The sequence below is a fragment of the Glycine max genome, chromosome 14, assembly GCF_000004515.6.
Source record: "Glycine max cultivar Williams 82 chromosome 14, Glycine_max_v4.0, whole genome shotgun sequence".
Classification (NCBI taxonomy): Eukaryota; Viridiplantae; Streptophyta; class Magnoliopsida; order Fabales; family Fabaceae; genus Glycine; species Glycine max.
This window is the reverse complement of record NC_038250.2, coordinates 49,353,833-49,366,014: the sequence shown is the minus strand read 5'-3', so window position 1 is coordinate 49,366,014 and position 12,182 is coordinate 49,353,833. Positions and strand designations below refer to the sequence as shown.

Genomic DNA, 12,182 nt, shown 5'->3' with positions numbered 1-12,182 from the left:
GCTTATCATTCCATGACTCACCCAAACAACATCAGAAGGAAAGAGGGGGGATCTTCTTTAATCACCAACACTAAACCTCACATTTCTAAGTTTTGGGTATCTTTTAGAGAAGATAAAGAGAGTCTTTGCAAATGAAATATGAAATGTGAGGATTTAGGAAATAATTTATAACTCTTAGAATTTATAACCTCAAATTTTCTTATTTACACCAGAGCCTAATTGCTCAGGCCCAAACTGACAAAAACTCTCTAAACACTGACATATATAAGCCGAACATCTTCATATAAATAACTTATTTGTTTCATACACTTAAATTAAAATTTATTTACACTTGCTGATTAAATAAAATCACTTGATAAAACATTATAAAAAAAACTCAATGTTACAACAATCACGTATATAGAGTCAAAAAGGGATGATGCAACTTTTTCTCATATCTATTCCAAAACATATTTTTCCAATTTTGTATCACTTTGAAACTTTGCCATACCCATTAGCCAAACAGACGTTACAACTTACAAGACATGAAAGGTAAAAAGGAAATAAGACTTAATATATGGTTTATAACAAAGAGTATGTGGCGAAAAAAATGTTTTTCATGACTATAGGAGGAGAGTGGGAGCTGGAAGGATTGCTGAGAGTTAGAGCTGCTCATAATTTTCTTGTAGAGTCAGTTAATTACCTACACCTGGACTTGTCTTTTGTCTTTTATGATTTAAGTTTTCTCTCCTCATATATTTCTCTGTGCACCCACCATCAAATTTAATTATTGGCAACGTTGAACAACGCTATGAAACACTAAAATGTTTGATTTGGGGTTTGATAGGGTCCTAGGGTTTGATTTGGGATTGATTAGGTTCCTAGAGTTTGATTTTCCCTTTGTCCAAATTCTGTCATCTATTCTTAAGTTGAGCTTTTATTTTGCTTTGACATAGTTCTGAAGGCATTCAGGTTTCAAGAGTTTCAACATTTACCCTTTGATTAACTTGTATCTGCATGAAACATTAACAAAGCCTCAAAACAAATGGTTTACATAGTCTGTTTTGTTTTTGTCAAAATTTGAAACAAGGACCACCAATAGTTCCCTTTATAACATATTTTCCAAACGATTACACACGTGCCTGAACCTTGTATGGGAAGGAAACAGAGCGTGTGAATATCAATTGCCTTTGCCAACTAAGATGAATTGACTTTTCCATACACCTTTGGTTTTTGTTATTCTTTCATGAGAATTTTCTTCATTCATGTATTTTCCCAGCATAGAAGACGTAACAATTGAAGTCTTTGCTTTCAAAAGGTTAGTCACAAGAGATGGTTCAATGTGCAGGGTTTTTTTTAATTTCTATTTTTTGGTGAAAAATAGGTGAAAAAGTTAATCTGGCTTCATGTATGAAGGAATTACATATAGGAATCATCATATAGAATGCGAATGCATAAAATTTTATTCTTGTTAAAGCTATACGGTTAAGCATGAATAAGAGGGGGGATATGGCCTTTGGGGGTGGGTTTTCAGCCCTTAATTATAAATTTTGGTCTTAGATCGTGAGCCTTCCCTCCTTGGAGATATAATGTGCCTTGGGAGTGGTATACACTGTGACTCCTCTATCCTCCTCCACCTGTCATTTTAGAGTTAGGGGTTGGTACTACAAGCTAAAACTGTGGTCCCAAAATCACATAAAATATAGAAAAATATTTGTATGCTATCATCCATTGTGGACTAGTTTAACTTGCTAGATGATGATGTTCACATACATGATCTCCCATCACCCAGGATTTTGGTTCAAAAAGATTTTCCCTAGCTAATGGATGTTGGAAAATGTTTTCGAACAAATGAATCTGGTTCTGATGTAAGATTTTGAGTATGTCGTGCAGTAACAATTATCATGTTGATTACCATGTTCAGTATTAATGGGAGAGGTAAATGATGTGTCAAACAAAAGAGAATCAAATTCAGTAGTATTTGTGGTATTAGAAGGTCCTTGGGTTGTCTTATGAATTATGAAAAAAATGATTTTGGTATGTGTTATTGATGTTATGTAAAATTTGTCTAAGATATGAAATTTATATATAATTTTTGAGAAATTTGTCGCAAGAGAAATATAAGAGTGCATTAAAAAATGATTAATTTATGAAATAAAATTCAAGAAGTTAAATGTGTCATTGAAAGAATTTATTTTGATAGAAATTGATGTTTTCGACGACTTTATTAAAGTATGTGTGAAGTTTAAAAGTGTTCAAAAATAAGGTTATTTCGAATTTTGAAAGATCAGTTGAAGTAGTTATAAAAGAAGTTATTCAAATAGCATTAGATCTTTGTATTTAAAAATATTGTTGTACAGTGTCAAAATCATAGAATCAATTTTCTGGTAGATTCAATCATTATCACTTAACTCCTCAAATAACAACAATGTCACACATTGAAATTGACTACTAAGTCGGACGATCATTTTGTATTTATTCATTCTGACTCTTTATGAATTCATGTTTCTTTATTTTAGTGTATCTTTCTTAACCTTTTACCTTTTTAATCTTCATTTTTTCTTGAAATCTTTACTTTTCCTTTCTACTTCTAGTGATTATTGAAATTACTACCAAAGGATAATCATTATTGAAATTAATTTTAAAATAAAAAAACATTATTGTAAAATTTACTTAACAAATTATTATACAAAATTATTATAATTATCTGTGGATATTTTTATCGAAATTACTATTATTATATGTATTAAGTGTTAGACAATATTCTGATAAGTTAAAAAATATTTTTTTTTGTTTAGTTAAAAAGAACTTACAATCAAGAATCAATTTTATGTCTATTTTTAAAATATTTATTTATCGATAGAATTATTTAATAAAAATTATTTAGTTATTATAATAATATATTCTTTTCAAAGAATAAATATAATTCCTCACTGTTATTTGGATAAGCTGGCTTCAATTTTCTCCTATTTAGTCATTAAAAATTTTGTTTGAACTTGCAGCTATTTTGCATGTTCCCTTGAAATAGTGACATATTTAGCTTTGCTTTTCTCTAGGTATCGTCTTAGCATCTCAATTTGCAGCTTGTGAAGTGGTTGAGAAATTTCTATTATGTAATATTTTTTTAACCTAAAAAGAGGGACTAAAATGGCTTCAATGGGTTCAGTTCAGAGATTGTGATAGTTGCTGGACTGTTTACTATGATCCTTTAAGGAGACTGAGATGGGCTTTTGAGTGACTTATTTCCAGTAACTGTGCATGCAACGAAAATAAGAATGATTAAAGTTAAAGTAAATATTAATCAGTCTCCTTCAGATATTGGTTAAGATTTAAGAAATTAGAAGAAAAAAATATTTATTAAAATATATAAAATTGTATTACTCATGATATTTTTTATGTTTTTTTTTATTTTTACAATAAATACTTTATTCTTTTGATTTCTTAACTAATTTCTTGATATTAGTAAAATCCTAAAGTTATGACGAAACGGAAGCACAGACTAGAACCTGTAAATTAATCAGTTTCCTTGAGAATAATTCTATATCTTTTTACGTCATTTTCTTATAATTTTTCATGATGCGAGAAAAGTAAGAAAAAAAAATACTTTTATGTTTCTAAAATATTAAATATATATATATTTTGTATTGAATAGTTATATTTGAGTAATCAGTAAGAAGATAACGTAAAACCATTACTCCTTTCTCCGTTTGTAAAAGCCAAAATAGGAAGCATAGTGGGACCTGGCTTTTATTGCACGACTTTAAGACACATTTTTCTGATGAACATGTTTCACTGTTGGATCATTATCTTCTAAGTTAACATCTACGATGTCGAAAACTTTGATATTTGCAAAAAAAATCTGAAAGAATAGACCTTACCGACACTCTCACGCGGTTACAAGTTTCCTTGTCAAGTGTTGTGTGGATCAAGTGGGAGTTAAACAAAGTCTTTATTGGCCACTTGTTTCAATGCCCCTCTTTATTGCATATGTATCATAACATAACATTAAGATATATATTCAGCTTCTTGTCTTTTCCGTTACCTTTTTCCCCTGAAATCACTGATCCACAACAAGAGGCACTCAGAGAGCATTTGTTGATTTGGATTTGGAAGGTTCCACTTTGGTTATGGAAGCAACTTAGCTCCCTTCCTCTCTCTTTATTTTCCACATTGTACAAATGAATTTTCAGGGTACTTGTTGGTAGTGGTGGTTGACAAAGATATTGAAGATGGGAATTTTGAGCACTATAGCAAGCTTTTTTGGATTTGGAATGGGAACTTCAATTGGGCTAGTCATTGGATACTATTTGTTCATATACTTCCAGTCAACAGATGTTAAGGTTTAGTTTTTGTCTGTCTCTTATTTATTGTTTATTTTAATTTTTGGATTGCGTACGGGAACTGTGAAATGTGAATTATATCGTTTTCATCCTTCTTTCTTTGCTGAATCATTATTTATGGTATAACTTGGTATCATTATCCTGTTCTTACTTTTTGTGCTGAAGGTTGAATAAGCTAACTTCCGGTATTTACATTTTGTTGTCATTTGTTTATTTATAAAGACTTGTGCAATCACTTTTTCTACATGCATAAGTGGTAGGAGCATAATTCGGATAAAAGAAGAATGTTTTCCTTCTTCACGGAATAGGAAATATGTTTTGATGTTTGCCATAAGATTCACTTCACTCCTTGGTCTTGATTTTTTACTGAGAATGATTTTAGCCTGAACTGAGATGTTGTGACATTAATTGTAGATAAAATCTGTTGTAACGAAACTTCTATCTGAGGAAAATACAATAGTTGTTTTGAATTTAGCTAAATTTGCTTTTTTTCCCAGTTAAATTGTTTGACTTTGGTAACCCATGGAGGAAAATGCAATACTTGTTTTGAATTTAGTTAAATTTGCTTTTTTTCCCAGTTTTACATTGTTTGACTTTGGTAACCCATTTTTTCATTTAAACTTTTTGTTCTGGACTTTCTGATCTATAGGGGACTTTTAGAACGTTGAGAGGAATTTCAGGAAATGCTGAAATTCCACAGAGGAGAAAGAGAGGTTTCTTAGGGTGGACAAAACTGAAATTAGATAAACATAAAGGACCAGATTGTTTTATTTTTCAGGGAACTAAGCAGCATTGTCTTAAAATACTTCTGCTATGATTTATGTCAAATCACAAGTTTCGAGTTGAATGTTGATAAATTTTGATTTATCATTGTTTCAGCTCAAAGAAAAGGACCTGCAAGACATTTTCTTCTCATAATTTTACTACAGACTTGTAAATAGTAGAATACACAGGATTAGTTTAGTCAACTCTGGGAAAAATACATAAAATATTATTAACCAACAGCTATATGCAATTTATGTTCTTATACGCCAAATAATGTACTCAAGCACACATGAACAACACATTCAAAGATATGCTTTATGCTTTTGATAGATATTCTTTTTTCTCTTTTCCATGTATTGAAAGGTAATTTCACTTTTTCTTTTAGCATTTTGGAACAAGAAAAAGATTGTGTTCTTTCTGGTTTTATTATTTTTGGAAGAGCCAAGCGTATTCCAGTTTAGTTATTTGATATTTCAACATTGTGAGTAGAAGTTAGTGACCACGTTCTGTTATTCTGTCACATTTTTAGTTATTGTCTTACACTTTCAAATTATGGCATGCATGATTTCAGGATCCAGTAATTCAACCTTTGATTGAGCAAGATGCTAAAACATTACAACTGTTGCTTCCAGAGATACCCACTTGGATTAAAAACCCAGACTATGATCGTGTACGTTATTCTTTACAACTATATGACCTTTGTAAAAGTGTTTATCTTGGCAACCAGAAAGGCATTGTAGGTTCTACAGCAAATTAATAATATTTTCTTGTTTGCAGCTTGACTGGCTTAATAAATTTATCGAGTATATGTGGCCTTATCTGGACAAGGTATGCACACTTTTTTTTATTGATGTTTGAATTTGCTCCTATGGCATCTATGAGACTGTTACTTTGTTTATCAATTTTCAATGAGTACCTACGATTCAATCTTCATAGGCAATTTGCAAGACTGCAAAGAGTATAGCAAAGCCCATTATTGCTGAGCAAATTCCGAAGTACAAAATAGATTCAGTTGAATTTGAAGAACTTAACTTGGGTTCTCTGCCACCAACTTTTCAAGGTTGATCTCTCTCTCTCTCTCTCTTCCTCACATAGACACACATCACATGAGTATTATGTATGTGAAGCTGCTATTGTGTAAGACTCACTTTTGTTATCATGACCTCATTGCTTAAACAAGTATATGTTTAATAGTTGTCTATGCAATGCTGTTTATGTGTTTTTCATTCCCAAATTAATGGTAAAAGAAGAATCACAGAAATAACATTTTCTATTTTTTCATATTCTAACTTCTAAGGCAGGCTTTTATATTCTAATTCTGACTTGATTCACGTGTCTTGTCTTTCTACTTGTTAAACGCCATATGAAGCTGACCTTCCAATACTTGACATGATTACAGAATTATTTGAGTTATAATTTCCGCAAATTTTTGTTGTGGGATAGTTTGCTGATTTTGCTCAGATGCAACCAAAGATAAGAATTGTGTCAATGATAAACAATAGCTTTGTTTGCATTTGAGATGATTAAAAGGGCAAGAAAAATATTATAGTCAATATTTGAGAAATATGCTCTGATAATAGCAGTGTGTCCTTGGAATTAAGTTGATTTGACCATGAATCTGGTCTCTACAGTGTGACAGGTATTTTTTGAACTGCAAATAGACTGATTAGTGTTTATTTTCATCAATATATGGCAGGAATGAAAGTCTATGTGACTGACGAAAAGGAGTTGATTATGGAACCATCAGTGAAGTGGGCTGGGAATCCTAACATTATAGTTGCAGTTAAAGCATTTGGGCTTCGAGCCACAGTCCAGGTATATTAGTACCTTCGTGACCTTTTGAAGAACAGAAAAAATAATGTTTGGTTTAATTTATGTTTGCAGCTGTAAAAGGTTGCAAGTAACATGCATACACTTTGTTTTCACCCCATAAAGGGTATTTATGCTTTTAAATTATCTCAGGTTGTTGATTTGCAAGTATTTGCTGCTCCACGTATAACTCTGAAGCCTTTGGTTCCAAGTTTTCCATGCTTTGCCAATATTTACGTGTCTCTCATGGAGAAGGTGTGTATGATGTCAAACTCCTTAGAGTGTGTTTGGTTTGCAGTTGGCAAGTAACAAACGTCTGTTCAACAGAGAAGTAACAAATTGTTACTTCTCATTTTTGTGCATTGGAGAGTGGGAATTTCCGTTTGCAATGATGCAAATGGGTTCCCAAACAAACACTTAATAACTAAATTTCATTGTAGTTTTTAGTGAGGAGTGAGGACAAAGATATCTGATGCATTGGTGATTCTATATAACTGACAATGTGGTACGCAAAAGAATAATTTCAGGGTGTTCTTAAACACTCAATTGACAATCCTATTTAATGGAAACTATATCAACGTGTGTCTGTATAACATGCTAGCACAGCATCCATGTCATACCTGCCTGCATCCATCTTTGCATTTACGTTCTTACCTTTTCCTTTTTTTTTTCTTTCCTTTTGTTGCTTTGAATCTCTTGGATGAAGCCACATGTTGATTTTGGACTAAAACTGCTTGGAGCTGATGCAATGTCTATTCCTGGTCTTTATAGGATTGTCCAGGTAGCATATAGCACTTTCATATCCTCTAAAAAATTTCAATAATTGTTTATGGATAGTCATTATTATGCTTGTCAAGTTTTAGTATTGATTTCTCTTTCTCATTTATTTTCCTTACAGGAAATCATTAAAGACCAAGTTGCAAAAATGTATCTGTGGCCCAAGGCCTTAGAGGTTCAAATAATGGATCCAACAAAGTATGTATGATTTCTTCCTTTCATCAAGCTTATAACATTAGGTGTTGGACTAGCTAATTTTGCTTGGTTTGTGAATCAGAGCCATGAAAGTGCCAGTTGGAATCCTTCATGTGAAAGTTGTAAGGGCAGAGAAGCTTAAAAAGAAAGATCTACTGGGGGCATCAGACCCTTATGTGAAACTCAAACTCACAGAAGAGAAACTTCCTTCAAAGAAAACAACTGTGAAATACAAGAATTTGAATCCAGAATGGAATGAGGAATTTAATATAGTCGTCAAAGATCCAGAATCTCAAGTCTTAGAGCTTACTGTTTATGACTGGGAGCAGGTAAGTATCATCTTCAGATGCAATTCTAGATTAACAAAATTGGATGTGAGATTTCCTTTAGGACACTTCTAGAAACTGTCAGGACTCTAAAATATTTTCATTGCTAAAAGATTCCTCTTAGATATTTTCAGGCATGATTTTTCTTTCTTTTGACTAGATTGGCAAGCATGACAAGATGGGTATGAATGTCATTCCATTGAAAGAGATTACACCTGATGAACCAAAAGCGGTGACTCTTAATTTACTCAAGACCATGGACCCTAATGATCCTGAGAATGCGAAGTCACGTGGGCAGCTAACTGTTGAAGTTCTGTACAAACCTTTTAAGGAGGATGAGTTACCTCAGAGTGCAGAGGATTCCAATGCAATAGAAAAGGCTCCTGAAGGAACACCTGCTAGTGGTGGTCTGCTTGTAATTATTGTTCATGAAGCTGAAGATGTGGAAGGAAAACACCACACAAATCCATATGTGCGACTGCTATTTAAGGGAGAGGAGAGAAAAACCAAGGTATTATACACTGATTATGATATAGTCAACTTTGATTTTTTTGCTATCAGCCTTGTCATCATTTTCTTCTTTTTGATCAATAAGGTGTGTTATGCTTCTTCATCCGGAAGAGGATAAATTTGACATTAGACAGTGAAGTGCTAACAAGAGCAAAGAATAAGGGTAGCAGAAACGAAAATGTTGAGTTAGATGAGTGGATATTAAAGAAAGGTAAGATTAGGAACATACATAACCGAAAGAAAATAGGAGTAGTGTGTATCAGGAGAAGGGCTAGAAGAAGACTAATAGAGGTCTAGTAAGATAAGTGGATCAAATGAAAAACAGTCCCATTAAGTCAGGTAGAGTAAAATCTAAAAAATCTTTAGGAGTAACCATAAAAGGGATTTTTCTCTAGAGTTGCCACATTTAGTATCAACAGTGTTTCAGACAGAATTGCCTCAAAAAAAAAAAAGATATATATATTTGTAGGGAACAAAAGAAAAAGAAGGGATCCAATGAGATAAGACTTTGTTGATGTGGTTATCGAAGTCATAAACCTTCACGTAATGGTTGAATCCAAATCCCCACCATGTGTATGATGTGTTTTTGCCTTGTATTTAACGAGCACCATGTGTATCTTCTTACTAAAGACTGCTACTATAAACAAACCTCTCCAAGGACAACTGCATCTGTTGTTTTTAGAATTTGAATATAGCTTATATTTCTGTGAAATTTGACTATGGCTCACCGCAACCATACAGCATGTCAAGAAAAATAGAGATCCAAGATGGGGTGAGTCGTTTCAATTTATGCTTGAGGAACCCCCCACCAATGAGAGACTATATGTTGAAGTGCAAAGTGCTTCCTCAAAGCTAGGCCTGCTCCATCCTAAGGTAAATTAACTATCATCTCAAAATGATACATCTCTCACTCAACTCATGAGTTTAGGTTAACTTTCTACCATATGAAACTAGATTATTAACGGTTTTAATTTATACCATATCATCCTCATGAGTCAAATTGTTCCACTTTTCATCATTTTTGAATTATTATACTCTCTCCGTCCCTACATATAAAATCCTTTTAACTAATTGAAGCTCCTCAAGAAAAATATTTAATTTAGTTAATTACATTAAATATCTCAATCATTTATACTATCATTTCAAAATTATTTTTTTCTTATTTCTATATGCACTTAATTATTTCTCATTAATATTTGGAGAGAAAATAATTAAATAAGAATATATAAGAAAAAATAATTAATGTATCTATAAATTTAAAAAAAAATTAAAAAAGGATCTTATAATCAAAGATCGGGAGAGTATATATTTGCATTCACGTCATTTAAGATGATAATACTAATACTTGGTTTTCATTCATTCAACCTTATTAATCAGGAAAGTCTGGGTTATGTGGATATAAAATTGTCTGATGTTGTTACCAACAAAAGAATCAACGAGAAATATCATCTCATTGACTCAAGAAATGGACGAATTCAAATCGAGCTTCAGTGGAGAACTCCTTGATAATGGCTGGTACCAGTTGCATTGCACACACAAATTTCCAGCGTACATAATTGTGTAAAGCAATTTTTCTTCTGATAAGGTTTGGATGAAAGCCTTCAAACTTGATTTCTCATTATTGTTGATAAAAACAATAACGTCAGTGACTCAATACTGTCTTACGAGTTACGCTCCCATAGAATGTTGTTCATAACTCTATTGATAATTTGATATTCAAGTTCTGTTCCTCTGTTTATATGCTTTCCAAAAGATAACAGATTAGAAGTATCCTGTTATTGTTATTGTTAGGAACTTTCAAATTGATTAAAGAAGGGAAACTTTCAAATTAAATACAGGACTTTTGAAACCAAATTACTCATGAGTTTAATGTCTATACGTGTAAAATATTTTTATATTATCATACATCTTTTGAAATATTTTAAGATAATTATTTTAAAAATTAATAAATTTATTATATATAATGGGTTGTGATTGAATTTTATACTCTTAGTGTATAACTTTTTTTTTTTAGGAAGAATAATGTATCTTGTATAAATTGGTCTCATGTGCATAGATTATAGATACATTATTTCTTGGCCTTATGGCTTGTCATAAGTGGTTGTATGACATGATTCCGAGATTTTGGAATTTTGCAATCAGTTATGTGATTGTTAGGTAGTGACTAGTGAGTTCTTACAGTGGATAATTGCGTTTGTGTGGTGTGTACGGCTCTTATTTTTGTTACTCCAAGAATCTAAAAAGTAATTTGGTAAATATGTATTATACTCTGAATTTAAGTTGTAACCTTATTTCTAATCAATAAAAATATGCAGTTGCTTTGTTTCCGAAAACATAAGCAAATTCCAGAATGTCATTTATTCTTTTGAAAAAAAAGAATTATTCATTGATAATGTAAAAAAATTTATAAAGTCATTCAATCATAACTCATAAATTTGTTAATTTTTAAAATAATTATCTTAAAATAATTCAAACAATAACAACCTAAGATTATTTTATATCAATGTATACACATTAAACTTAATCCTAACATTGTTTTATGTTTTTCTTTACTTTAAAAAGTGTTGTTGAATTCTCAACAATTGGCCTAAATAGTTTATGGTGGACTTAGGCCGAAATCTAGAACAAGATTTTACTTTCCTAATTTTTATTTTTTTAATACCTCAATATTTATTTATATTTATAATCAATATAAGAATTTAATAGACATATATTATTAATGTAAAAAGTTTATAGCATATCACAAAATCTTATTTGTAATGAATTAAAGAGGGACATTGCTTGTATTGCTTTTCCTAAAAAAAAAAATTGTCCTCTTATTCATTCATAAAAAAATCTCGAATCACTTTTAATATAACTTTTAGAATTTTTTTTATTTTTTTTACAAATTTGCTATACTTTGCATTTTCTTTTGTTAGTAATGATATTCAGGCCGAAAAATATCTCATAGATAACTTATTATTCATGGTCTTCCTTCACTCTTTTTTTGGATCAGAGGTTTTTATTTTATTTTTTCTTATAGATCCTCAGTGCACAAGGTTCTTCCTTCATTGGGCCTTTTCTGAAACCCAGGTCCCAGCAGTGCTATTTGGAAGCTCCATTGAAAACCAAAACTCAGAAAGCAAGGAATCTAACCATGCACACCATTTATGTTTTTTTGGGTCCAACATCAATACACCAGGCACCTAATCTCTCCATTTATTAGAAATCATCAGTAGGAGAGAGAAAAACATATATATTGGATGAGAATTCAATATATGTGTCTTTCTTTCTCCTATGGATAATTGGGTCTCACACAGTGTATTTTTTTTTTCTTTCATATCAGTAATTTTCCATAAATGAAGAGGAACTTTACTCCCACATCATGTGCGCATGAATTCATGTGGCACACATGATCTAACGAGACCTTTTTTTCTTCTTGCCCTCTATTTGGATAGGAGGTAAAATTCAGAAGAAAGAAATAGAAATGAATTTAGAGTGA

The 12,182-nt window shown here is 31.6% G+C and overlaps 1 protein-coding gene across 1 annotated transcript; it reads left to right on the top strand.

The window, feature by feature from the left end:
• Nucleotides 1–3,802: 3,802 nt before the first annotated feature.
• LOC100778906 (synaptotagmin-2) lies at nucleotides 3,803–10,439 on the top strand. Its single transcript, XM_003544980.5, has 12 exons — nucleotides 3,803–4,319; nucleotides 5,656–5,754; nucleotides 5,862–5,912; nucleotides 6,021–6,144; nucleotides 6,781–6,899; nucleotides 7,047–7,148; nucleotides 7,600–7,674; nucleotides 7,792–7,868; nucleotides 7,948–8,194; nucleotides 8,352–8,702; nucleotides 9,443–9,574; nucleotides 10,079–10,439. Exons 1-12 carry the CDS (start codon nucleotides 4,209–4,211, stop codon nucleotides 10,205–10,207), a joined length of 1,617 nt encoding a protein of 538 aa, XP_003545028.1. The 5' UTR covers nucleotides 3,803–4,208; the 3' UTR covers nucleotides 10,208–10,439.
• The last annotated feature ends 1,743 nt before the right edge of the window (nucleotides 10,440–12,182 follow it).